At 51.7% G+C, this 25,379-nt stretch overlaps 10 protein-coding genes across 10 annotated transcripts; 5 read left to right on the forward strand and 5 right to left on the reverse strand.

Annotated features, from left to right (window-relative positions):
• Positions 1 to 521: 521 nt before the first annotated feature.
• On the forward strand, positions 522 to 4,580 carry AYO21_08031 (hypothetical protein; the record flags this gene model as incomplete). Its single annotated transcript, XM_022657981.1, has 1 exon — positions 522 to 4,580. One exon carries the CDS (start codon positions 522 to 524, stop codon positions 4,578 to 4,580), a length of 4,059 nt encoding a protein of 1,352 aa, XP_022509740.1.
• Positions 4,581 to 5,360: 780 nt separating this feature from the next.
• On the reverse strand, positions 5,361 to 7,531 carry AYO21_08032 (hypothetical protein; the record flags this gene model as incomplete). The annotated part of the gene is made up of 2 exons (XM_022657982.1): positions 5,361 to 7,397; positions 7,460 to 7,531. 2 exons carry the CDS (start codon positions 7,529 to 7,531, stop codon positions 5,361 to 5,363), a joined length of 2,109 nt encoding a protein of 702 aa, XP_022509741.1.
• A 349-nt stretch (positions 7,532 to 7,880) lies between these two features.
• Positions 7,881 to 9,911, reverse strand: AYO21_08033 (hypothetical protein; the record flags this gene model as incomplete). The annotated part of the gene is made up of 1 exon (XM_022657983.1): positions 7,881 to 9,911. The coding sequence occupies one exon, from the start codon at positions 9,909 to 9,911 to the stop codon at positions 7,881 to 7,883; it is 2,031 nt and encodes a 676-aa protein (XP_022509742.1).
• Positions 9,912 to 10,204: 293 nt separating this feature from the next.
• AYO21_08034 (hypothetical protein) lies at positions 10,205 to 11,464 on the forward strand (the record flags this gene model as incomplete). The annotated part of the gene is made up of 1 exon (XM_022657984.1): positions 10,205 to 11,464. One exon carries the CDS (start codon positions 10,205 to 10,207, stop codon positions 11,462 to 11,464), a length of 1,260 nt encoding a protein of 419 aa, XP_022509743.1.
• A 21-nt stretch (positions 11,465 to 11,485) lies between these two features.
• AYO21_08035 (hypothetical protein) lies at positions 11,486 to 12,166 on the reverse strand (the record flags this gene model as incomplete). The annotated part of the gene is made up of 1 exon (XM_022657985.1): positions 11,486 to 12,166. The coding sequence occupies one exon, from the start codon at positions 12,164 to 12,166 to the stop codon at positions 11,486 to 11,488; it is 681 nt and encodes a 226-aa protein (XP_022509744.1).
• Positions 12,167 to 12,772: 606 nt separating this feature from the next.
• On the forward strand, positions 12,773 to 14,266 carry AYO21_08036 (hypothetical protein; the record flags this gene model as incomplete). The annotated part of the gene is made up of 1 exon (XM_022657986.1): positions 12,773 to 14,266. The coding sequence occupies one exon, from the start codon at positions 12,773 to 12,775 to the stop codon at positions 14,264 to 14,266; it is 1,494 nt and encodes a 497-aa protein (XP_022509745.1).
• An 816-nt stretch (positions 14,267 to 15,082) lies between these two features.
• AYO21_08037 (hypothetical protein) lies at positions 15,083 to 17,503 on the forward strand (the record flags this gene model as incomplete). Its single annotated transcript, XM_022657987.1, has 2 exons — positions 15,083 to 17,102; positions 17,166 to 17,503. The coding sequence occupies 2 exons, from the start codon at positions 15,083 to 15,085 to the stop codon at positions 17,501 to 17,503; spliced, it is 2,358 nt and encodes a 785-aa protein (XP_022509746.1).
• A 1,469-nt stretch (positions 17,504 to 18,972) lies between these two features.
• AYO21_08038 (hypothetical protein) lies at positions 18,973 to 21,222 on the reverse strand (the record flags this gene model as incomplete). The annotated part of the gene is made up of 1 exon (XM_022657988.1): positions 18,973 to 21,222. The coding sequence occupies one exon, from the start codon at positions 21,220 to 21,222 to the stop codon at positions 18,973 to 18,975; it is 2,250 nt and encodes a 749-aa protein (XP_022509747.1).
• A 966-nt stretch (positions 21,223 to 22,188) lies between these two features.
• Positions 22,189 to 23,325, forward strand: AYO21_08039 (hypothetical protein; the record flags this gene model as incomplete). The annotated part of the gene is made up of 4 exons (XM_022657989.1): positions 22,189 to 22,293; positions 22,344 to 22,576; positions 22,661 to 23,004; positions 23,060 to 23,325. The coding sequence occupies 4 exons, from the start codon at positions 22,189 to 22,191 to the stop codon at positions 23,323 to 23,325; spliced, it is 948 nt and encodes a 315-aa protein (XP_022509748.1).
• Positions 23,326 to 23,443: 118 nt separating this feature from the next.
• Positions 23,444 to 25,099, reverse strand: AYO21_08040 (hypothetical protein; the record flags this gene model as incomplete). The annotated part of the gene is made up of 1 exon (XM_022657990.1): positions 23,444 to 25,099. One exon carries the CDS (start codon positions 25,097 to 25,099, stop codon positions 23,444 to 23,446), a length of 1,656 nt encoding a protein of 551 aa, XP_022509749.1.
• Between the last annotated feature and the right edge of the window lie 280 nt (positions 25,100 to 25,379).

A 25,379-nucleotide genomic window follows, 5' to 3' on the forward strand; every position in this document is an offset into this window, starting at 1 on the left:
TCTACCTCGTAGTTGGTGCTCGGTACATGCAGCCAGCATCCCTCCGCGCAGCCGTCCGCCTTTAGCCGATATCCACCTCGCCACCTCAAAGTCACCGCCACTACCACAGTTACAGGAAGGTGGCTGGCTGTGACCGACACACATTGGAGGCTTGGATCATAGCATCATCACCTCTGGGCTTGAGACTATTGCCTAAGTTCTGAGACCCTGGACGAGGGTGAGTTTCCACATCCAGTTAACTGCGGTTGGTCACTGGGCCAAGTGACCTGACTACCATCCAGAATCTTTTTGCCCGCTGCCCACTCAGCAATCCGCCATTGTGGCAGCAGTTGGTGCATTCCTTCGTCCCATATTCCAGAATTCAGACAGCTGGCACCAAGCCACCTGCCTCCAAGCTGCTACGGCCATCACTGCCTCGTCACTTGGATCGTCTTGCAGCTGCAATGATCTCGTCGACCTTTGGCCGCAGGAAGCTGCGATAGTCCCTCTGGTGCACCTGCGCTCCATGGGCAGGTGGCTGAATGTCGACTTCTACACCTCCAAATGGCCAGGCTGCCAGCAATGAGGCCGGAGCAGCTCAGCATCCGGATCCCAATCACCTATCTCTGCCGACCTTCCACTCAGTTCGCGAACCCTCCAACGAGCGAGAGGGACGAGTTTCAAGGACCGAGTCGACTGCTTCGGGTTCTGCCAGTAATCGAAGTAGAAGTCGCAACCCCGAGCCTCAATCTTCTCGACTACTAGAGCGTCTTTCCTTTGCTAGCAACAATGCTCGAAACGATGTGGACTCCAAGAGCAAAGAGAAGGAAAAGGAGAGAGAGAAAGAGAAGGCAAAAGAAAACGACATTCCCCGACACAATGTCTCGCGACGTTCTGGTGGCTTTCTACTCGAACCCGTCTCAAACTCCAAACGACTGTCTCGCGAATCCCCTACTCCTTCTGCTCGACAAGATGTTGAAGACAAACGGAACGGAGGCGACTCTGAATTGACTCTCGCAAAGAGGAGGAATAGAACGTATGGCCACTCCAGCTCATCCTTCAAGCGTTCTCCGTTGGCAAGCGAGGTCAAGCAGGATCCCGTCATACATAACTATCCAATCTCAGATCAGTTGGTCCATGGCACTGATGTCCGACGGTCCTTCTCAACCTCACACAGCGGCTCTCACTTTGAGGCCACTTCCGGCTCTACCTCGCGTACCATGGATGTGCAAAGACCGCCCATCCCCCAGGTCGGCTTTGACAACGACCCTGCGCAGATTGTCAACATGGCTTTAACTCTCAGTGAGGGTAGGCGACGCCTCGCTTCAGGAAGGAGATATGTATCGACCGATCAGGGTGACCGCCGTGTCGTCTCCGCTGCTTCAACTACAAATCCTAGCAACACCGTTCGGAGACGGAGTATCGCTCCATTTCTGGCGACGAATCGTCAGTCATCGCAAAGTGGCTCTCCCAGGAGGAAAACCTCTACCAAACTATGGGACTCGAACACGCCCACGACGCCGCAATCTGTTGATGTATCCGTTACCGAAGTCGTACCCAATCTAGACGTCGATTCCGACTTTATGGACCAGATATCGCCGGCCACCGCAGCCCGAGTTGCCAAAGCAAAGGCTTATTTTGAACTGGCCCACGAGCATCGACGTCTTCTGCCGCACTTGCCTCCAATACGAAAGCCAGGTACTCATGTTCATTTGACTGGGCCAGAAGCAATGCAGAAGGCATATAATCCTCTACAATACGTCCGAAATCGGAAGCTCCGCATATGGGAAAAGACGGCGATTGATAGCGAGGCTGAGGGATGGCATGATGTCTTGAAGGTCAGAGCCTGGGTTGACGCTGTGGTTTCAAGCCACCCAGAGACCCAGCACGATTCTTTGGAGTGTGTCCGTCTACCTCCGCTGGACCTGCGGACTGCGGAGGCTGATCATGAGGATACCGACGACTCGCCAGATGAGCCAAAGAGTACGGTGCTGCCTCGTGTAGTCGAGCAGCTCCGTCCCAAGCCCCTTCGCCCACGATCTGACTGGGTTACTCATCCCGCCGACTTGATAGCTGATGCATATTGGTTGGAGCAAGGCTTGAACAAGACGAAAATCCAGGACCGTGACAACAATTTGATCTATCCACCGAATACTCACTTCACATTCTCAGGTTGGCGCAATCAGACACCTGTCAATGTACCCAGTAGATTGCAGCAACCCTCCCCACCTCCGGAATCTCATGGCGACTCACTCGAGGAGACACCTTCATCGGCTTTGCCTGAGCTGCCCACTTTCAAGTCGGCTCATCATACGCACAAGAGTGGGCGTCATGGGCGCCGCAGAGATCTCATCAGAGACTCTGTTCACGGCAAGAGTGGCAGCAGCTCTAGGGAGCGCTCTCGCATACGCAAGAAGCTGTTTCAGGACAGTAGCGACTCGGACTATTCGGCCTCAATGTCTTCAGATGATGCTGGCGTGGAACGTGGTCGTAGGCGACTTCGACGAAAGAGACACGAAACCCCTGTCAACAATGGTCTGGACAAACCGAGGGGTCATTCGCTGTCAAAACAGACACAACAGACATCGGTCCCCAGTCACGGCGACTCTAGTCAAGGATCATCTGCGCCGACATCGAAAAGAACCTCTATGGATCATACCGGGCTCAATAAGCTCTTCCGAGTGGACAGCTTCAAGAAGTCTACTCCCTTGACTCGTTCACGCAACAGACAGGACGCCTCTCGACCTCGATCCATCCAGGTCCCTGTTCGGTCGAGCCTCGAGCACGAACACCATCCCCGCGCATCTACAGAATACGATACCACCACAGCCCCTAATTCCCCTAATGGGGTCGAATGGCCTAGTATTGCCATCAATCTTTCCCCACCTCCGAGTAGACCGAGCTCACCGTCTAAGAACCCTCTATCTACCATTCTGCATCCTTTTCACCGCAAACATCATAGGGGTCAGGGTCAAATCAGCACAACTGACTTTGCGCATGTTCCGCCTGTGGAATCAGTTCGGGAAGACGACGTGGAAAACCCCGTCAACGATACTGATTCTCGTGGTCAAAGTCCCATGACTAGGACGCTAACTTCGCTGACCAAAAATCAGACAAACTCGACAGATGTCGACGACGGAACCATGCAGTCGTCCATCGAACACAGACACAGCACGGCGAGTAAAGCCAGTATGCGGTCAACCGCCAATGCAGGAACTGATCATTCGAGAATTCGTGCCATATTCAAAGGAGGTCGCATTGCTGAAATTGTCGGGAATGAGGTTTCTCGGGTGGGAGACTTTATCTGGAAACGTGATATTCCGATAATATACAGGCACAGAGGCTCGGCTTCGGAAGGAAGCATACGATCTTACGAAGGGTCGGATTCGGAAAGGGAGCAGCACCAGCAGCAGCAGCAACAGCTGCCACCACAACAAAACGGGACAACTCTCAAAACACCTCCTCGCCTGACCCGCTCGAGATCGTCCACTGTCTCAAGTACCAAGAGCGACCGCGTGGCGCCTGCTGTCATGAAGACAATTAACCTGGAAAGTGATCGACCTCGATACAATAATCCTAATTTGCCCAGTTTCACATCCCCTTTTCAAAAGGATCGTCAACGTCAAGAGAAACAGCAGGGACTTTTGGCGCCTGAAGATGCAGCCATACGGAGTGATCCTACCGACCACATCTCTCTGCTCGCAGCTCAGCGTCGCGCGGCTTCACATTCACCACGTCTTGCTGCTCTGCCCAAGCTTGACACTGGAACGCCCACGACGCCAAGCGAGGTGAGTCGACAGAAAAGCTACGGTTTCGGTGCAGCTCTGGACCTCAGCAGATCGCGAGATGCATCTGACCAATTGAACTCTGTCATCGGCCCAATGAGTGGACTGGGTGTCCTTCGTCCAACGCGATCTACTGGTGATCTTTCGAAGATAGGTGGCTCGGAACTTGGTCAAGAAGATGGTGAACCAGCAGACGTGACATGGCGCGATATTGAACGTGCATATGCCCTGCTATTCACTTCCACCGTCAAGGCCCGAGAGATTGGACGTCGGGCAGAAGACCCGGGCGAAGAGCTGCCGGCATTCCTTCTTGCTAGTCTTACCCCGGAGAACAAAGCGTTGCATTCTGCGAAGCCTTTGCGTGTCAAGAAACGAGAACGACATATCGTTGCAGCACAAAATATCATGAAAACGCTGGAAGGCCATTCATTGACCTTCAATAAGAAACTACATTCTTTCACCACGTCGCTCATACCCACTTTGCACAGCCAGCTCCAGATCCTCGAGGACCAAGTGGAAAACAACATGACACCGCAGGTGCGAATGACAGCTGATTCAGCAGGCGAATTGAGCATGAAGCTCTCCACTACTAGTACCCTTGCTGTCAAAGAACTCAACGACACGATCGAAGTCGCTTTTCGCAGAAAACGGAGGGGTCCGATCAGGTTGTTCCGCAAGCTGTGGTTTGCAGGTATTGAGTGGACCGTCGTCGGGTTACTCTGGCTCATCTGGGCTGTTGTTTCAGTGGTCAGACTCGCTTTGGGAATGGGCCGATGTGTCGTCCGTGGAGTGAGATGGTTGCTTTGGATCGATTAATCGACCAGAACCCTGACAAATCGACCAAATGAAGATCTGCATTCGATGCGCTGTTTGAGAGAGACTATGGGGTCGGAAAGAAGAACGAGCCCTTTTCTAGGAAATATGGTTGGATAGTGCCTCTTGTTTTCTTGTGACGAGCAAGGCGTTCCGGCGCTGGTTGTAACCTGTTTATCCTCCTCGTAGCATCGAGAGGGCTGTTGGCTGCCCTTGTGCTCACCCCCTGGAAGAGACACGACTCATACAGACTCTATCCATTCCTTGTTGGACACGAGGGACATTTACTTCTTGGCTGGGACACGACATAGTATTCTTGTATTTGGTATAACCTTTTTAATTGACGGAACAGATGGAAACAAAGGCATTAATTGTAGGGAGCCTTTTCATTCTAGTGCAGTTCAATTGAGATGTCACTATAGAAGCCATGTAGCGAAGCTGAATCTATCTACCCACTCCCGTTTCTCTCTGTCTCTCTCTATACATATGCATCTATTATCGGTACTGATATCTATTCTAAAGGACGCTCATAGAGACACCTCTGACAGAACAAGGGAGAAAGGCTTACGAGATATTTCAGCGACTGAATGAATGGGCCAACGCCATGGTTTTTTGGTTGTTGTGGCTGCCGGAATACATATGTATATATACACACAAGCCTTGCCTCCTACACACTTTGTCGTTCTGGGGCGCAAAACTCTTCCCCCCTTTCCCCCCAAGTCTTTCCTTATCCATCCTTGCTTTCCGCGTCTATCAACCTTACAGGGACGTCAAGGGAAAAATTCATCCGACCCGCAAGCATTGCAGTCGAGCTTCTGTCTCGATGACATCAAGCGCCTGTCTGACCTCAAGCACCTTCCTCACGTCACTTAACCAATCCCGGCTCAAGACCTTCGCCCATCCTTGGAGGGAGTTCATTTCTCTTGCCGCACCATCGAGGTCGCCTTCTTCCAACATGGTTTCTGTTCTCGTGAGGATGCTCTCCACATCATCGCCTGTGGGTTGCCCATGCTTCTTGAAGAGCACGTTCGAGAGTACTAATGAGGCGGCGTGCGATGCGATGCCCGCATTCTCGGGGAGGAGTGATGCTTTTCTGACTTCGTGTGCCACGCGGCGGAAGCGGTCGATCAATTGCGGCTGCGAAGGGATACCCTTCTGGTATGAGGAAGGATTGATGGACGCAATGGCTGCGTCGACAATGGGATCACCGTCAGCACAGAGTTTGAGAGCAGCCAGTTCCCGCACGAAAGCGCGAGGCTTTGCATCTGAGGCAGCGCTTGCGTCGAGCGCAGATCGGACGGCATCCACAGCTACCTGCAACTTCTGGGTTGCGAGGTTGGAATCGATCACACCGTTCCAATTCGACGTAAGTTCTGTCAGATTGTCGATATTAGTACTGAGATCAGACAGCTTGCTCAATCTTCCTTGCCGCTCCGACTCCACCAGGTCTTTGATCTGAGCAACAAAGTCACGCTTCAGCTGGATGGCTTGCTCGGCGAGTTCATTCCTGAGTCTTTGTTCCGCGAGCTCAGCGCTCCGCTGAACCTCGGTCTTCACCTTCTCCTCGTAGAGCTGTGCGAGACGGGCTCTCTCAGTCTCGAATTCTTCACGATAGCGGGCGTCGTCCTCTGCCTGGGCGGTCTCAATCCTCTTCAGAAGTTGTTTGGCCCCTTCTTCAAACTCTCTATGTGCCTGGGCAATACGCTCCTCGGCAGCCTTGCGTTCTGCATCACGTAGTACGGTGATCTTGCTAGCAACCTCTTCGAGAGATTCCTTCGCCTTGGCCATAGGAGCGGAGTACTTGTTGGCAGCATCGGCGGAATCTGAGTTCACGACAGTAATGAGATCATTAACGATCTTGACCAGCTCTTGTACCACGGGTTCGTCGGCGTTGGGTACCGTGACTGGAGAGATATGTGTGACTGGGGGAATGGCGGGTGGTCGCGAATCAGTTGCTGGGGCAGCCTCTGACAGCGGCGAGGATGTATCTTGTGCAGCTGCAGGTGTAGTTTCTGGTTTGCCATCTTGTTTTGACGCTGCACTCTTCTTCGCGGTATCAACCGAGACACTTCTCTCTTTGGGTGTTGCACCGTGTGGATCTTGTTTGGCATCAGTAGCGTCTTTTGGCGTCACCACTGGGTTTGCATCCAAGGCACTCATATGCTTGCCCTTTTGTGTAACGTCGCTTCCCTTTTGTTCTGCGTCATCTACGGCTCGCCATGAGAGTCCGGACTTCTGGGGAATTGTGGTGACTTTGCTCTCCTCCAACCGTCCATCAGCACGAGGAGGCCTTGTGACGTTATGCCTGGCGTGCGGAAATCTTTTCTGGAATGACCTTTCCTCGAAATATAGGACAGCGTCCTCTCCGAAGGGAATGTATTCAGTGAAAAAATCGTGGAAGTTGTCATTCCTCAATGCATAGAAAACGGCTCCTCCGTACGAGATGGCACCTAAAGTAATCAGGTAGAGTAGCAGGCGAAATCGGGAGAATCTTTTCCGCGGTGTCGGTGGCTTCTGAGGAGGGGGTGGAGGAGGCGGTTCAGCTGGACTGACGGACGCCGGTGTCGTGGGAGGAGCCGTCTGCGTCTTGGGCGGGCTTGGAGGCGCGAGCGGGACATTCTGAGGAGGAATGGTCGAGCTTGAAGAAGGTGAGGCTGGCGTGGCAGATGTTGAACTGGATGGTTGAGGAGCTGGACTTCCAGGCCCACCGGGTCCCAAGGGAACTTCTGTCTTGACCGGAACAGCGCCAGATTGACTGCCTGGCAGGAATGCCGGGTCAGAACTCAAGATCGAGTCCTTTCTGTCCGCAAATGCCCTCCTCTGTGAACCTGATGTTAGTCGCGCGAGCTCTCATCGCTTGACTTGGAAGAGACGAAGTGTACCTGAGACAAAGCAGCTTGGGCAAGCAATTGCCGACGCACAGAGGCGCCAACAGGCCTTGCTAACCGCAGCATTGTAGACTGCGCCGGCCTGTCCGGGCCTTTTTCGAAACGAGTGTAGAATACGGCGTTTGGTGATCGAATCTGTCGAAGTTTTATTGTGAAGCTCCCAATTGATCTCCGAAGCTCGGGTGCTGCCGCTTTTACAACGAAGATTGTTACGAATCACGTGATCATCACGTTCGTAGAGCCCCTTGATTGCAGCCTCGTAAATTTGTACTGAGTGCAGGATGATGATGGTCGAGACTCGAATCAATGCTCCTCTATCTCCCCTTTTTTTTGGCTGCTGTATTCTAGGGCCTTAACGCCGCGCTAATAGTCACAACAATCATAAGCCACGAAGGGCAGTGCTGGGCGTACGGCCTCATCTTTTTCCAGCTTTTTCCAGCTTCCTTCGCTTTTTCCGCAGCTTCTCAGCTTCCTCATCACGTTTGTTGTTAGAGTATTGCATCTTCTCATACAGCTTGCGCTTCTTGTTACTCATCATCATCTTTTGTCGTTCAACTTCCTCCTCTTTCCGAGACCGTTCTGTCTGTCGAGCTCTGGTGTCCTTAGCCTTGGGGTCTGCTCCATTCATGTTCGATTTGACAGGTCGTCCTGCTGCTTCTGCTTCCAGTTCCTTCTGGTGTTCAGCATCCTCGTCTAGCTCTGAGTCTTGTGAGATAGCATCATCGAAGCCACCGAAAGTATCTGCCTCGTCTTCTTTCTCTTCCTCTTCCGATTCGTCATCTGAGGGTGCGACATCCATATCATGCGCATCGATATCATCGTCCTTATCTTTATCGTTATCATCGTCCTTTTCCTCAGCTTCTTGTCCCTCAACGGCTTGCTGAGTAGTCTCTTCTTGCCCTTCTTCATCTTCACTCTCATCAATTGCGGCTGCATCAGCCTCACCTTCAGGCTCCTGCTCTTCCAAGGTCGCTCTTGGATCATATTGGCCACCAGTGGGCTTGACCCATGGGCTTAAATGAGGAGGTAGCGTCTCTCCAGGCGCATATACGTCGGTGCGCAGCAATTTACCCTCGTTGACACAATCCCATATCCATTGCGGTTGGACATAGATTCTTCCGGGCATGATGTATCCAGGTTTGACAGTCTGAAGACTTTGATCTTTCGAGCCTTCTTGACCCTGCGCTGATGAAAGTGATTGTGACGGTGCAGGCCTGTCCACGATTTGATGCGTGATCCGAGGATCTCTCTCGTCATGGGTAAACGCGCCTTCACCTAGTACGGCATCCCAACCCACGCGTTTGCAGCCAAATGCTCTCAGCAAGAACTCAATGGGATGACGAGGAGCTTCGCGGGAAATGAAAAACGTGAACTCCGAGAACAGGTGTGCGGCTTCGTCGGCAGTCAAATCAGGCTGCGGCAGGATGTCTCCTTCTGGTGCCGCAGGAATGAATGTATCAATAGCATCAGTCTGTGCTTGCTCTTCGGCGGGCTCATCCTGCTTCACGTCTTCTTGAGCCGAGTTCTCTTGGGCAATCTTGTTTATTTGAGCCTGAATAGCTTTTGTGTTGTTATGTTGTGCATGATCATTGTCCAATTGTTTGTGTTCGTCCTGTTGATCGATGCCTCCACCAATCCCGCGCCCTTCCAGAGTGAAAGCGGCCAGCTCTGCTCCTCGCTCGTCGGACACGACGTCGAACTTTGGGGGATACACAAGGCCGATTGACGTATAGAGCCTGTAGTTGACAAAGCCCAGAAGGGTGCAATAAAATTCCACAAAGGTACCCATAATCCGGTAGTCCACATCCTGGGTTACCCGTTGTACAAATTTATACGGCACTAACCACATTATATCCTGACCTTGGATCGTCGCTTGGTAGTAGATACCTTTGATGGACAAGAAGGATTTTCGTAAGGAGTTAGTGGCGATTAGGTAGTGTTCAAACTCGTGGCAGAGGCGTTGACAGCGCGCAATGACCTTGGCAGGCACCTCGGTGGTCGAAGGGAGGTTGGCGAACAAAGACAGCAATGACAGCGCATCGTCCAGGTCTCGGAGAGCGTCCACGAAGGTAGGGTACCGTTCTCGCACGATGTGATCCAACTTTATTTTTGGCATGCCATACTTCTCCAGCCGAACCGCATCTTGCACTTCATTGCGACCCAGAGATCTGGCAATCTTCTTCTCGAGGGCTTTTTGTTCACGGAACTTGGCCAGCAACGGTTCGTGTAAGAGGTATTGGATGTCTTTGGTGTAGTAGAAAGTGGTCGAGTGAGTGGCCGATTTGCTCGCCTTTTTAATATTTCGGGGTTCGCGAGGGTAGATGCCCTTGAAGATACAAAGCCGTCGAAAATCAGGAAGCGATATCTGCAGTTTGCGTACAGCTTGTGTTCGAGTAATGTAGTTCTTCGCCTGGCCGGACTGGCCCTTTTTCTTTTGCTTCGCCATCTTGGAGTCTTGCAAGGAGGACGACTGGTATTTGCAAAGGTGTAGGGCGCAGAGATTGAGCGCACTTCTGAGGCCGCATGAAGGAAAAAAAGTTCGAAGATGTGGAGAGAAAGAAGAGACAATGCCGCAGTTTTGCCGAGATCCACCCATGCAGGCTGCGGCCACTTGGTAACTTCACACCAGCCTCGACCTCCTTTTGAAATCTCCTGTCCACAACATATCAAGCCAACAAGCCTGCAGGCGACAGCCATCTGGCCAATGTGGTCTACAAGTGAGCGCACGTTATAACAACAATGGCAATATCGCTGGACCGCAAGACGGTCGCGATATACGCCGGCGCGATTGTGCTACGCCTCGTCATTTTCCTCGCTTTTCCTGACATTCCCGATTTTTTGACCGCGAGAGTAGAAATATCGACTCCAATCTCGAGCTTTCAAAGACTCCAAGAAGGCCTCTTTCTTTATCAACATGGACTATCACCTTACGATGGTGGTGTCTTTCACCAAGCGCCGCTACTGCTGGTCATCTTCGAGATCCTGCCGCCGATGCTGGTCTTTGTCGGTCTGGATGTCCTAAACGCAGCATCCCTACATGTTATTGCGGACGATCTCCGAATTCCCACCTCTCGCTTTCACCAGTTGGATGGCTCCCTGATCGCTGCGGCTTATCTCTTTAACCCTTTTACCATCTTGTCGTGTTTGGGCAGGAGCACCAGCATATTTACGAATGCTGCCATTATCCAAGCTGTCTTCAACGCTCAGTCAGGAAATGCAATCCGCGCCATGTTCGCGCTTGCGATTGGGACCTATTTGTCAATGTATCCGGCTTTACTTCTGCCACCGACCCTGCTCATGATCCATAAGAACAATCGATCTAGGTCTCTGGCTGCGTCAATCGTTTCCTATGCCGCAGGGCTCGCTGCACTCCTAGCCACGACACCCATCTTAACCAGTGGATTCTGGAATTTCTTGGCCTCGTGCTACGGCGTCCAAATAACGGTCCCTGACCTGACTCCCAACGTTGGGCTGTGGTGGTACTTCTTCATCGAGATATTCGATTCTTTCCGGGATTTTTTCATCGGCGTTTTCTGGTTGCACTTGGTGGGATATGTAGGAGGCATGACTCTTCGACTCCAAAGCCAGCCTCTTTTCGTCATCACCAGCCTGCTGGGCTTGTTCGCCATCTTCAAGCCATACCCGAGCATCGCGGACGTCTCGCTGTATCTCGGATTTTTATCAATGTATCAACATGTGCTTCCCTGTAAGTTGTGTCCCCAACGACCCCAACACCCGGAGGTCTCGCTGACAATCACAGTAACTCGATACACCTTCATCGCTGCATCTGTGCTGCTGTATTCGACCCTGTTGGGCCCTGCCTTTCACCATTTGTGGATTTACGCCGGCTCTGGCAATGCCAACTTTTTCTATGCCATCACACTGGTTTGGAGTTTGGGGTTAACCATCCTCGTTGGAGACACCTTGTTCGCTGTTATGCGCGACGAATGGGAGATGGAGAGGCCCGAAATGAAGGGTAAAAGTGTACGCCAGATATGAAAAAGCTCTCGAAGGGGATTATCATTTCACTGGCTTCGAGAGGATGATATGACTCGGTTCTTTGACGGTACCATTTCTTAGCCTGCGTGGACTGGGAGAGAAGTCGTCTTCTTCATAACCTAGTTGCGTATACCAGGCGACAGCTCGTCGATTGGCCCTGAAGACAGTCAACATGATTTTGGTTATGCCAACGTTCTGACCAACGATCTCGGCGATCTTCATGAGTTTCTTTCCCAATCCTCTACCCTGCCATTCAGGAGTGAAATGGATCTCGTAGATATAGAGGACCTCGTAACCATCCTCATATGTGATCATGAAGGAGATGAAGCCGGCCAGACAAGAGGTGCCGTGGATTAGAACAATGTATTTCAGGTCTGGCAACTTCATCTCCCTTCTCTTCTTGGACGGCGACCACTTTACCTCCGAGTTCTGGTAGTCCTGCGCACTGGTCTCCTCGACTAACTTCAGGCATGCGTCCAACCATCGACTGGGTAGGTTGGCGGCGTCCACTTCCAGCCTCGACAACTCCACTCCAGGCTGACAGCCCCCCAATTCGGTCAAGAGTTCCCGTGGAGCATATTTTGCGAAGAAATCGGTACCTGTCAGAGCATTCACTGTCTCCACGAGCTTCCCTTCCGCCATCGCCCGACGTTGTGACTTGCTTCTTGAGATCTGTGGTATCGGGTCCCGCGAATCTGTCATATTGGGAGTGGCTCGTGGCGCTGATTTGTAAATAGCGCTGGCTGGCTCTACAAGTAGGTGGTAGTTCAGAAACAATCTCCGAAAAAATATCGTAGCGCTCGCAGGCTGGCTGGTGCGCCGTAGTAAAGACGCACACGACGGACTTGTATCCGAGCCACGCTGTGATATCTTGGCGCTCTTGGCACAATCAGCAACGTGTCACGTCCCTGCACGTCTCTATGCTTCGCCGTATTAGCATGACATCACGCAGATCTCCGCACATATTTTGAGCTTCTTAAGCTTCGTTCGCGGGAAGTAATTGTGATATACGATCTCAGGCCAGTCAAACGCCCTTCGACTCTTGCCTGAAGTGGACACCATTGTTAGCATTTCCAATGCGACTGCGGCTCATTTCATTGGTCATGACTTAATTGAGGAGGCCAAGGAGTATCCCACGACGAATACTAGGGCAGATTCCCCTCTTCCATCCTCGCTGCACCCAACCTTCTTTCTCTCACAATGGCGTCCTTATATATACGTCTGCTGCTGTCGTCTTCGCGACCTCGTCTGCCTTCGTCCTTAACACGAACAGTCCATCCTTCGTATCGAATAGTGTCCTCTGCCAAAATGCACTCCTCTCCCAAACTTAAAGACCCCTCCCTCCTCATCTCTCAAGCCTACATCAACGGCGAATTCGTCGACGCCACCTCGTCCGAGACTTTTGACGTCGTCGACCCTGGCTCCGGCAAGAAGATAGGGTCATGTGCTGAGCTTAACACCGAAGATACCAACAAGGCCATTGCCGCGGCGGAGAATGCATTCGCTTCCTTTCGCAAGACCCTCCCTCGAGAGCGAGCGACAATGCTGCGAAATTGGTATAACTTGATGATGGAGAATGCTGACGACCTGGCCACGCTGATCACTTGGGAGAATGGCAAGCCCTTCAACGACGCCAAGGGCGAGGTGGTGTATGCCGCCAACTTCTTCCAATGGTTCAGCGAAGAAGCGCCTCGCATTTATGGAGATACCATTGGGGCCACTGTCCCGGGAAATCGAATCATGACGTGGAAACAGCCCGTTGGTGTCTGCGGTCTGATTACACCTTGGAACTTTCCAGCCGCAATGATCACACGAAAGATCGGCCCAGCCCTTGCGGCCGGATGTACCGTAGTTGCGAAGTCCCCGGGAGAGACTCCCTACACAGCCAATGCCCTGGCCGAACTGTCCCGACGAGCAGGTATCCCTCCTGGAGTCGTCAACGTCGTCACCGCCATGAAAAATACAGCCGAAGTCGGTGCGGTTCTCACTACCGACCCCCGTGTCAAGAAAGTATCATTTACGGGATCCACCAATGTGGGTAAACTTCTCATGAAACAGTCCTCTTCCACTCTGAAAAAGCTGTCATTTGAACTCGGGGGTAACGCCCCCTTTATCGTCTTTGACGATGCCCCTGACCTAGACGCCGCAGTCGCCGGAGCGATCGCGTGTAAGTTCCGGTCGTCGGGCCAGACGTGCGTGTGCGCCAATCGGATCTACGTGCAAGAAGGCATTTATGACGCCTTTGCGCAGAAATTCACGGAGAAGGTCAAGAACTTCAAGGTCGGGTACGGATTCGACGATGGTGTGACTCACGGCCCTGTCATTCACGACCGTGCAGTCGCCAAAGTGGAATCTCACGTGCAAGACGCGACGAAGAAAGGCGGCAAGATCCTCTGCGGCGGGAACAAATTGCCCGATTTGGGTTCCAACTTTTATGCGCCGACGGTCATCGCCGGCGCAACGAACGACATGGCGATCGCCCAAGAAGAGACATTCGGCCCCGTCGCCGGGCTGTTTCCATTCAAGACGGAGAAGGAAGTTGTCACGCTCGCCAACGACACCGAGGTGGGCTTGGCGGGATACTTCTTTTCCCGCGACGTTGGACGCATCTACCGTGTCGCCGAGGCGTTGGAGGTGGGTATGATTGGCGTCAACACCGGGCTAATCTCCGACGGCGCCTCTCCTTTCGGGGGCGTGAAACAGAGCGGGTTCGGAAGGGAAGGCAGCAAATACGGCGTTGATGAGTATCTGGTCATTAAAAGCGTGACGATTGGAGGAATCAGCAATGACCTACAAGGCTGAGTGGGGAGGGTGACTTCGAAGGGGGAAAAGAGAAACTGAAAGGAGAGCATGAAGAGCACAACAGCAGTTGTGCGAGGATACCCATATCAAGATCAAGATTACTGGGGCGACTTTCAAGGTTGAGGTTATCGACCCGCGTCGCGCGCCTCTTACGTTACAGTGTTTTTGTACAACAGGGAAAATCAGGCACCATTCTTGGGGATCGATGTTCACAGTCTGGTGGACTTGATTGTGTCGCGTTCGTGGCCGGTGGCGCCAACGTGAGCGGACAAAGCCAGAAAAGATACCGGTGCGAAGTGCAATGTCCAGTGTGTAACTCTCCAGCGACGAGGAGGAGGACGAGGTTCATATGAAAAGTACCTATTTAGTCACTCTGAGATATCATCTTGGCGGGAACCACGATCCCATGATCTTATGCATGTATGTATGTCCTCTTTCCCCCATATTCATCCAGGCCTTATGCCATAGTATAGCATGGCATGATACAATGTGATACATGCTCAGATCGACGATGATAACAGCATTCCATAGGATTTCAGCGTCCCCTGACTCTTGAACTCTTTGGTTCAGTTGAGCCATATTGTCAGCACAATGACAGAAGAGTCAGAGATTTCATATTCACTATCCTGAGACACTTCGAAATTCGGTTTACTCGCCACGGTTTACGAACTTCGGTTTTAATTCTTACGCTACTTTAAATGAGAACCGTCCTGTGTATCAGCCTTCCTTACGAACCATTCCCTTTGATGTCACAATTCAACTATTCGCGACGCCAAAGCCACAACATTGACGCCGCCTGCTGGAGCCGTCACCGAGATGTCTGCGATAACTTCACCAACCCAACTTCAGTATCACCCTCATCGTGAGCCATCATACGAATTCGCCGCCGTCCAAAGCACCAAAATTGCTGAATCAATTGTTGCAGTATTGGAAAGGTCTCCGAGAGATCCCCCACAACACCTGCTGCAAGAGGCCCAACGGCTTGCAGCATATCAAAAACCGAAGGAGAGACTCGTTGGCTTCGTTGGAAATTCTGGTGCCGGAAAGAGCAGTACCCTCAACTCTCTCTTCGATGAAGACGGCCTCGCAAAGACTGGTGCCTGCGGCTCGGCCGTGACCCCTTTCGCCGCCGAATACCGATACCGTGAGCCCGGCCAAGCGGCTCCCTTCACCTTGATCTGCAGGATGATGGCCGGAAAAGAGTTGGGCAAGTACTTTGGAGATCTACTTGGAGACTACTGGAGTACTTCAACGATCGGCCGAATGAACCATGAAGAGGACAATTCCAACTCGTACGAAGATACCCAGGCAGCACGCGATATCTTTGAGGCCACATTCGGAGGAATAGAAGATTTCGACATAGATCGCCTCAACTACGACGAGAATGACGAAGACGGCAACGCTGCCAGAAGATACTTGTCAGAATTGTGCAACCGGCTGGACTTTCCCGACAATATGACCGCAGACGGCGAATGGAGAGAGGAATCAGAGGACGCCGCCGGGTGCGAGGATCATCAGTCATTGCTCCAGGAACGAGGGCTTTGGCCCCTGGTCATGTATTTTTCAATCTTTGCAGACACGGACATGCTAAAATATGGCCTCACCTTGGTCGACCTTCCAGGTTTCAATGACACAAACCTCGCCCGGGTCAGAGCGGCAAGGAAAGCCCAGTCAAAATGCGACGATATTTGCGTCGTTGCGGATATTGCAAGGGTCACTGACAGTCAGATTTTGCAGCAGAATCTGGAACTTATCCAAGCAAAGGCTGAGGGGTTAAAGTTGACCACGGTCAATATCACAATCATATGTACCAAGTCAGCCGCAGATTTGGACAGGAATAAAAGCGTGGAAAAATTGGTGGACCGTACCCAGCTCAACTACGCCAGAGCCGAGCTACAGAAGGCCAAAGGCGCAAGCGAACAAGTGAAGAAGCATGCTGAGCGCAGACTGGAGACCCTTCTCATTACTGCTCGGAATCAGAAGGTGGAAAAAGATCTACAAAAAAAGTATGGCGCATACATCAAGGGCGGAATACTTAAAGTATTCTGCGTTGATAACCGCATGTACTGGAACGCCACTTGTGACGCAGAGCGAGAGCTGAGTGGCATTCCAGCTCTACAACAACATCTGAGTGGTCTTCCGGCCGCATCTTTGTTCAAGGAGACGGATCTTTTTCTGGCCAGAAAGATTCCAGCACTGGTCAGCTCTTTTACGACTTGGGTGGAGTCCTGCAGAGTTGACCTCGAGCTCGAAAATCGCCCACGGCTTCCCCGAGCAGGCGACCTGAGATTGTGTCTAGACAAGGTTGAGGAATGGGCCACTGGAATGTCTCGGGTTTTTGAACGATGTTTCAACGCGCGATTGAAAGAATGCTCAAAGTCGATCTGCGCAGCCTGCCTCAAGGTCGCTCAAGACTGGGAGAAGTGGCCTGGAGGGTCAGTAACTTGCTGCATTAGACATGCCGGCAATTATACGAAAGGCACAATGGGTGACAGAAATTGGAACAAGGAGCTGCTGGAGTGTTTCGAGGACGAGATCATGGGCCAGAGTTGGCACGAATTTGAAGTCGCGACCGATCCGCTTCTCAATGGACTCCGTGACATCGTCGCGGTCTTCCAAGGGTACGCAGAGCAATGCGCCGGATCGCAAGCCCCTGGCAATTTCCTACGTTCGCTTACCGCTAGACTGGACATCCTGAAGAGCACCTTTCAAGAAGAGATCAAGCTCTGTCTCAAGGGGATCAGTCTCATGAGGGTTCACGCGATCGGGACTCACCAGAACTCTTACATTGTGGACTGCATGCTCGAAAAATACCAGGAAGCCTGCAAACCTAGAGGTATAGTTTCGCTTCCCTTGGCCCTTGTCTCTTGAGCTCTACTAGGAACTGACTGAAGAATAGGTGCTGGAGCGGTCAGGACACGTCTCGCCATCTTGCAAAACTGGGTTAGTAGCGAGGAATTTGTCGAGGCCTTTCGGACACATCTTGCCGAAGATTTCCAAGATGTCATTGACGACGTTTCGGCCCGGGTCAAGGCAGCTCTGGAACATCAGATCGAGGCGATCGAGTCGGACCTCGAGGCTATCCAACCCTCCAAGGGCAACGAGCGGCTATTTAGGACCGATCCAGACTACGGGCAAGAGTGTGAGGACATTCTGTCCATGGTGACCAAGCAGCTGGAGGAGATTGACGAGCTAGCCGCCACAGCGCGAGCGATGGCCCGTGAACGCTACGGATGAAGAATGGAGATTGCGAACAGAGACAGAAGGAGGGGGTTGACCGAACAAAAGAAGTGCGAGCGACTACGTGACGGAAACCAGAACAGCAGACCCTACAGCCAAAGGCTAAGACGGGGGCGCCGGGAGCTGAGAACAAACACCACAGAGAGCTGGCTGCTACTTGATTGAGGTGCTTGCATACTGCTCTTGTTTCCACCATCACCTGGGACCGGACTTGGATCTCTGGGCGTGGGGCGGCCTGGCTAGATAGGAGTTGGTCCACGAGGTACTTGACCAGAGACGACTCTTTCGCCACACAGTGACAATTGACAACGGGGTCATTTTTCGAGTAGTTTCTGTCACGTACGGGGTCTGCCCCCCTGCTCGCACCTCCATACCTCTTCCTACCGATGGACGAGAGATCCCCTTCCCCCTTTTCTTTCCTCTGTCTATCACAGCCTTGCCATATATCTACCTCGCTCCCTCGCTCCCTCCCTACCTAGTAGCATGTATATATGATTGTCTCATGTCCGTGCGATACTTATAAGGCTTCTAGGCGTGCTACACAGGCCAGTATATACATTGGTACATAGCTACACAGACACATAGCCACACAAGTTAGTGCTTGTGTTAGTGTCAGTGTTAGTGTTTGGGTTGGTCTACATCTCCTTCCTTCTCTCCCCGGTCCCTTCCCCTCCCTTTCTTCTTAGTCTCTCTCTATGTCGGGCTCCCTCTCCTTTACATGCCACCACACTGTATTTGACTTTGACACTGGAACAGGGAAAAGAGGTGGTACCGTACTGTGCCTTGCTCGATGCGACCTGTCCGTCCCAGTTGATATCATCGGCAGGGAAGGCCGAGGACCATATGTAGCCTAGCTAGCAAGTAGCTATATGTAGAGCTGTCTCTTGGAGCAACTGGGCATCAGGAAGCAAACTTGAATGAAAATGCGGCTTTAGATGAAGAGAACGGGAGGAGCACAATCAAGAAGAACAAAGTAGTCCTGTAGAGGAGGAATCGATGGAAGAAGAAAGAAAGAATGGAAGGTCGGGAAGGAGAAGAAGAGGAAGAAGCTTTGGAAGGTAGGTGGTGACAGATTATATATAAAGGCCGCAGAGAAACCACTGTACCTCTGTACAAGGTTCATCGTCGTGACTGAAAAGTGAAACTAGGGTGAGGAAGACTAAGTTAGTTTGACCACTTGTAAGGTACTTCGAATCTCTCTTAATTGGCCGTGGGGAAGATACTCACGTCTTCTTCTCTATTACCTTAATTGCAGATCATCATGATCAATAATCAAGAGCAGGTGAGGTTTGAGTACAGACTATTCTTCTGTTGCAAGCCCTTCTTTATGATGGAAGGCATCTATTCAGGGGACTGCCGTCAGCATCTCTCGACATTGGCCGGTACCAAGGGTATCAGTTAGCCGACTCGACAAGGAGGAACGTTGTGTGTGTGTGTGTGTGTGTGTGTGTGTGTGTGTATTTTCATTACACTATCTTCGTTTCCGAGTATCGTAATGAGGCATTGCTCAATATCTGCATCATCGATTTGTTGTTCTTCCTGATGGCATACTGCAATGGCGACTCGTTGTTGACACTAGGGACGGTTGGATTGGCACCTTTGCTGAGTAGCATCATGGCAATAGACACGTCGCCTCTGTAGACGGCACGGTAGAGTGGCGATTCTCCAGTGGGATTGGCCTCGTTGGCGACGTTGGGATCTGCTCCTCGACCCAGCAGTAATGAGACCAGTTGGCTGTTTCCAGCGTAGACGGCACGATATAGACATGTCTCTCCTGTGGGAGCTCCAACTCTTGGCTCAGCACCGTAGGCGAGCAGCAAGGCACAGATCGAAGTGTCGTTCTTGTACACGGCACGGTACAGAACCGTCTCACCATTGTGACTCTGTACGTTCGCCTTAGCACCATGAGCTAAGAGGAGTGAAGTGGCTGTTGCGTTGCCGTTGTAGACTGCTCGATAGAGGATTGGGTCGCCCTCGGAATTGACGGCATTGATGTCGGCGCCAGCACTCAGGAGGAGGCTGACCATGAACAGGTCGCCGCGCGAAACGGCTTGAGAGAGCGGACTATCTCCAGATTTGTTGGCTGCGTTGGCGTCCGACCCACGGTCAAGCAGTTGGCTCACCAGTGTGCTATTACCATGGGAGACGGCGAGGTTCAGCACCGTCTCCCCTTTTGGAGGTCGGCGGTTGGTATCGGCGCCGATTTTCAATAGCATTTCGGTGATTGAGGAACTCCCTTTTAATATGGCGGTGTAAACTGGCGTCTCCCCCTTGAGGTTTTCAGAGTCAATATCCTTTTGGACGACATCCCTCGCGAGGAGGAGAGAGACAATAGAAGAATGTCCTTGATTCACGGCCAACGACAGCGGCGTTTCTGCATTTCTGTTCTTTGCTCTCGGGTTAGCTCCATGTTCCAGGAGAGTTTTGACCATGCTGGTATTCCCTGTCGCAATGAAACGGTTCAGTGGTGTGTCTCCGTCTCGGTTTCTCTGGTTCACGTCCACGCCGCCTTTCAGTAATAATTTGATCATAGAAGAATCATGCCTATTGACTGCAATGTCGAGCATTGTATCTTTCCCAATTGGCCTCGCGAGGACATTGGCTCCCGCCTCCAGAAGTGCCGTGGCGTTCTTTGTTTGACCGCGAGACACGGCGAGATATAACGGGGTTTCCCCTGCTGAAGTTACTTCTTCCAGTCCCTCGGTTGACCTCTCGAGTAGCATCTTGAGTATACTTGAGCGGTCGTATATCACGGCCACATGAAGAGGGCTGTTTGCTTCTGGGGGCCGAGCGTGAGGATCGGCGTCATTTTCCAGTAGTAGTTTCACAATCGACTTGTCTCCTTGAGACACCGCACGGTAGAGTGCTGTTTCGCCCTTTCTGTTTCTTGCGTCAATGTACACCGAGCCCTGCTCAAGAAGGCGGCGAACCTCCGACTCTTTCCCTCTGGCGACGGCTTTGTGGAGTGAATTGTCCTCTCCCAGCGAAGAAGCGGAGTCTCGACCGCATGACTGCGGCGTCGGTCTCCCAGTAGGTGACGAGTCTTCAGGGAATATCAAGATGATTTTCAGGCCACGAGGCCCAAAAAACCCGGCGTTCCACTGTGCCACGACGGTCTCGATTCTGATTCTCCGCAGAGTGGAAGGATCTGTCAGAGGGCTACTTCCAGCTGTAGATGTCTTGCTCGGTGGAAGAGACAGACGATCAACCAGGTCCGTAAGCGCTTCTGGCCTTGACTTTACGTTCTCAACGCTGCTGGATGAGAAGGACTGTATTCTGGCCGAATGGTTCAGTGCATTCGTTCGGGTTGGGTGGGTTGTTGCCTCCCCACGCGCAGGAAACAGGTGATTCACAAAGGTTGTCCAGTCATATTCGTCGACCTCACGCAGCTGGAAGAGGGAATTTTTTAGAGGGAATGGTATTGTCCCTGCGCCATCATGTGGTTGAATCACAATGGTGTGGATGAAAAAGTCATGGGGTGGTGATCGACTCGGGGGACGAAGCTCAAAGTATGGCGCGGCCGAGATGAATCCCGACTGCTCAACCTCCAGAGGACTGATACTGCGCACCCCATGTTCTCGGGAAGAGACTGCAGTGTCTTGTAAGGCGTGTGGCTGTGGGTTGACGGTAGTCGACGAAGCGTATACCGGGGCTGCGGTTGGTGGGAAGCTGAGGTTGGGATCGTGAGGATGATATGGTGGCGGCGATTCATCCATTTAGTATCGATAGTCAACAACAGGGCGTCAGGGACAAGGTGAAGTCTGTTGGAGATGGAGCATTGGAGGACGCAATTGACATATATTGTTGATGGATCCCAAAGGTTGAAAGCTGCTCGTGGGTGTTTGGGTGGCTGAGGCCAGGCACCAAGAATTAAATTCCAAGCGAAAGTCGCATGTCGCATGTCGCAGGCAGAAGTGAATCTTCTAATACCGAGAATACGAGTTGCCGAGTTGAGCGGGTGGCAGCACCGCACCGTCACAAACCACAAACATGTTTTCACAAGGCCTCAATAGTCAATCTCAGCAGTGTATCTTGTCCATAGTCCATATTATCAAGGACACGGTTGTAGAACAATGTCGGTCACGAAGATATTGGTGTGTGGTATATCTTCGGTCTATACCACGAAGGGAAGTAGCCATGGAGCACAAGAAATTAATGGCCAAGTAGCCAGTCACGTCTGTTCTAAATACTTCGACCTCAAGATCACTATGAGGATATAATATCCAAAATGTCTCCCTCGCAATACCCCTTGGATGGAGACAATCTTTATCCATTCTGGGAGAGCCGCGCGCTGGTTCCCAATCTGGACTAGATCATCTACGACAGCGCGCGCAAGAGTCTCGGGTCTCTCCACCACCGCGCGATACTATCAAAGAAAGGGAGTGGGATGCCTGAGTCCAGACTCAAGAGAGCTGATATTCAAGACGTAAAGCCTCAATTACCCTGTTACAATGATGAAGTCTAGCATCACAGCTGACAAATTGCTCTGCTACCTGGAGGGGTATGATAGAGGCTATACAAGTATAAATACTGCTAGATGTCCTCCGGGACAGTGAGACTAATCAGCAGACTTTCTTCATCTCTCAACTTCAGCTTCAGCTTGAACCTTGAACACAAGTATCTCAGTCTCTGTCCTTACATTCAACACCCAGTTCTCTTCGTCCTCTCACCATATCACCAACATGGTTACAGTTGCTGTCGCCGGGGGCACCGGTAATGTCGGCCGCACCATCGCCGACGCATTGAAGGCGAGCTCAAACCACAAAGTCATTGTCCTGGCACGCAAAGTAAGCAATTGTACCTTATACCTCTGGCCACCACTCACCAGCCTACTCAGGAATCCAAGGCACAGGACATCAGCGTCCCAGTCTTTGGTGTGGACTACCAAGACGTCGACTCAGTCTCTCACTTGCTAGAGACCAACAACGTCGAAACTGTCATCTCGGCCCTCAGTGTCAGAGGTCCTGTCGAGGGTGCCTCTGAAATCAGCCTCGTCAAGGCAGCAGCAAAAGCCTCAACAACAAAACGATTCATTGCGAGTGAATATGGGACTGTGGCGCCAACTGAGAAGTTAGTTATATGCCGTCTTTTCCAGCTTGAAACCACCAATTTTCGAGGGAGATATTGACTGACCGGTTTTAACAAATGATCCAGAGACCTGCAGCTGCCGCAGCACGAACATCGTCTCGCAACCATCGCTGAGTTGAAGAAGACTGACCTCGAATGGACCAGAGTCCACAATGGATACTTCTTGGACTATTTCGGCATACCCTATATCGAAACCCACATGACGCCAGTTTCCTTTGTCGTCGACATGGCCAACAAGGCTGCGGCAATACCAGGTACAGGCAATGATCTCGTTTGCTTCACCTACACAAAAGATTTGGCCAAGTTTGTCGTCGCAGCTCTCGACCTGGAACATTGGGACGAATCTTTGTTTTGCTATGGGGATAAGGTGACCTGGAATGAGTTTCTAGCTATTGCCGAAGAGATGAGAGGTCAGTCTATCTGGTTCGCAAACTCTTTGGTGGCCACATAAATACTGACTTGAAGCCATATATCAACCAGGCTCAAAATTCACTGTGACCTATGACAGTGTTGAGCAGTTGGCAAGAGGTGAAATCACTGAGCTTCCCTCTCACCCTGCCATATACCCTTACTTCCCCAAACCGCTTTTCCAACAATACTTCGGCAAGTTCGGACTGTACGTGACGGCTGGATTGTTTGATTTCCAACATGGCACAACCCTCAACAACAAGTTCCCAGACATCAAACCAACCACGGTCAGAGAGATGCTCAGTGTCTGGGTTGGCAAATAGTTTCCATGTAGCTCCCACCATTCATTTTCTGAGAATTCAACACCATCATATGATGGTAGTGTCTGGGATTGTTGTGTTTCCAAGTCAGAGTCAAGATGGGATTTAGCGACGAAAGCCCCTACACCAGCAATGCAGGTGTGCCCAGAACTCGGAGACAGGCTGCAAGATCCCACTCTTGTCCATCTCGTGTCTCTCGGCTCTCCCATACCCTTTCCATGATTTTGCGAGCCTCGCCCAATCCACCAACCAAGGTGAATTTGTCTACTCTTGTCAAACATTGTCGAAATTGCTCTTGTTGACCCGGGCCCTCGCATAAACAGCCTGCAACACAGAGTGGCCAAGCAAGAGTCCGAAGATGATCAGGAGAGTCGATTGATTGCAGTAGTGCGAGAATCCCAGCCACGCCGACGCGGATCTCTGTGGTGGATGGCTGCCAGCCAGAAACAACGACTGCTAGATACAGGTGGGCAGCGTACGCCCAGATGCGTGTAGTGGTCGTAGATGTCCTTCCCGACGCAGAAAGACCAGGTTTCAAGTAAGATCGAAAGTTGAGAGAATTGGCTTTCCCACAGTCTGAGGCTTGCTCGTCGAGGCTTGAAATCCCATCATTCAAAGAACGAGATATCTGGCTCGCCCGATCAACAAGCTCTATCATCGACAGCCTTGCAACCTTTTTCATATTCTGTTTCCAGACATTTAGAACAGTTATCTGACTGACTGCAAGCAGTACCCAGTTCTGACAGCCCATCAGATTCGACAGTCGTATTGGAACCTTGCCAAAATCCGTCTCGCCATTGTCTTGAACGTCAAGAAGAAGTGGATGCCAGTCGAGCAACCGAGGCGGCTGTTCTAGGGCTGTACTGGCAATAATGTCGATGAAGACCAAGAGGCCAGTGAAGAACCGGAATCCAGCCTGTTCCGGACTCCAAATGTAGCACCCATCAGGGTCGACGCCAAACTGGAGAGGTACAGCCATTGTTTCTAGAGCGGCAAGCAATCCGGATTCAGACGCCGTTGTGGCGGTGCTCTCCCAGATCTCCTCAAACAGTGCGAGAGCTGGTGTAAGATGTAGATTCCAGTTCGCGGACCTACTCAGTGCCACCTCGAAGATCAGGAACTGAATAATGCTCTCCATCACCCGCGCCTTGTCAATGAGTATCACTTGTGGGCCACGATGGCTCAGGTCACGTATGTCGTGCTGGATCATTTCAAAGCACCTGTCCGTTTGCCTCCCTACTTCTTTCCAGAGCTGAATTTTGCAGGCACCATGTTGCTCTGGATATGTATCAATCAACGTGAATATGAAGAAGTAGATACTCAAGCTCATCGCGGAATGGAAGGCGACTTTGTTGCGCCTCAAAAGTGCCAGCACCCAACTACGGCCTGTTTCATGAAGGCCGGGCTGGTAGAACGGGAACAAGAGGGGAAACACATAGTCCAAATACTTTGTTAGGAAGTCGACATCGAAGTCCCGACCGCGTGCCAACATGGGGATTTGGTCGTCGACTTGCTCGTAGTCGTCCAGAAATCCAAGGACAGACGTCATCCACTGTGCCACATATGCCTCTGAGGCTGCGGAGGTTGTAGTAATACTGCTTTGTTTCGTGTACGCCTGAGTCTCGCGACCTAGCCGCGAAGGGTCCTGCAAAGTCGCCTTTCCTGACTCTATGATGAAGTTCCGGCCTCCCATCTCATTTGTACACTCTGGCACTGTTTGCCTCGCTCCCCGGGCACCGGCGTGTCGCTTGACCTGCAATTTGAGTTTCTCCGTCATGTCTCTCTGTTGCCTTCCTCTATCCATCCATTCTGGCTTGCTGGCGCTGCTGTGGCAAGGGATTTCCAAGGAGGCGCAATTCCTACATTTGGGTTTTGCGCCGTCACACTTCTTGCGGCGAAGCCGACAAGTCCAGCATCCACCTTCGGTCTTCCCAGCCATTGACGAACTCCTTATTTGCCAGTAGTCTGTGAGCCGCGGTTCCAATTGGTTGCAGGTTTATTGTGATAGAGAAGCCGTGGAAAACAAGGAGGTTGTGACGAGTTCAGAAGGTGCTAGT

The sequence above is a fragment of the Fonsecaea monophora genome, assembly GCF_001642475.1.
Source record: "Fonsecaea monophora strain CBS 269.37 chromosome Unknown Scaff66, whole genome shotgun sequence".
Classification (NCBI taxonomy): domain Eukaryota; kingdom Fungi; phylum Ascomycota; class Eurotiomycetes; order Chaetothyriales; family Herpotrichiellaceae; genus Fonsecaea; species Fonsecaea monophora.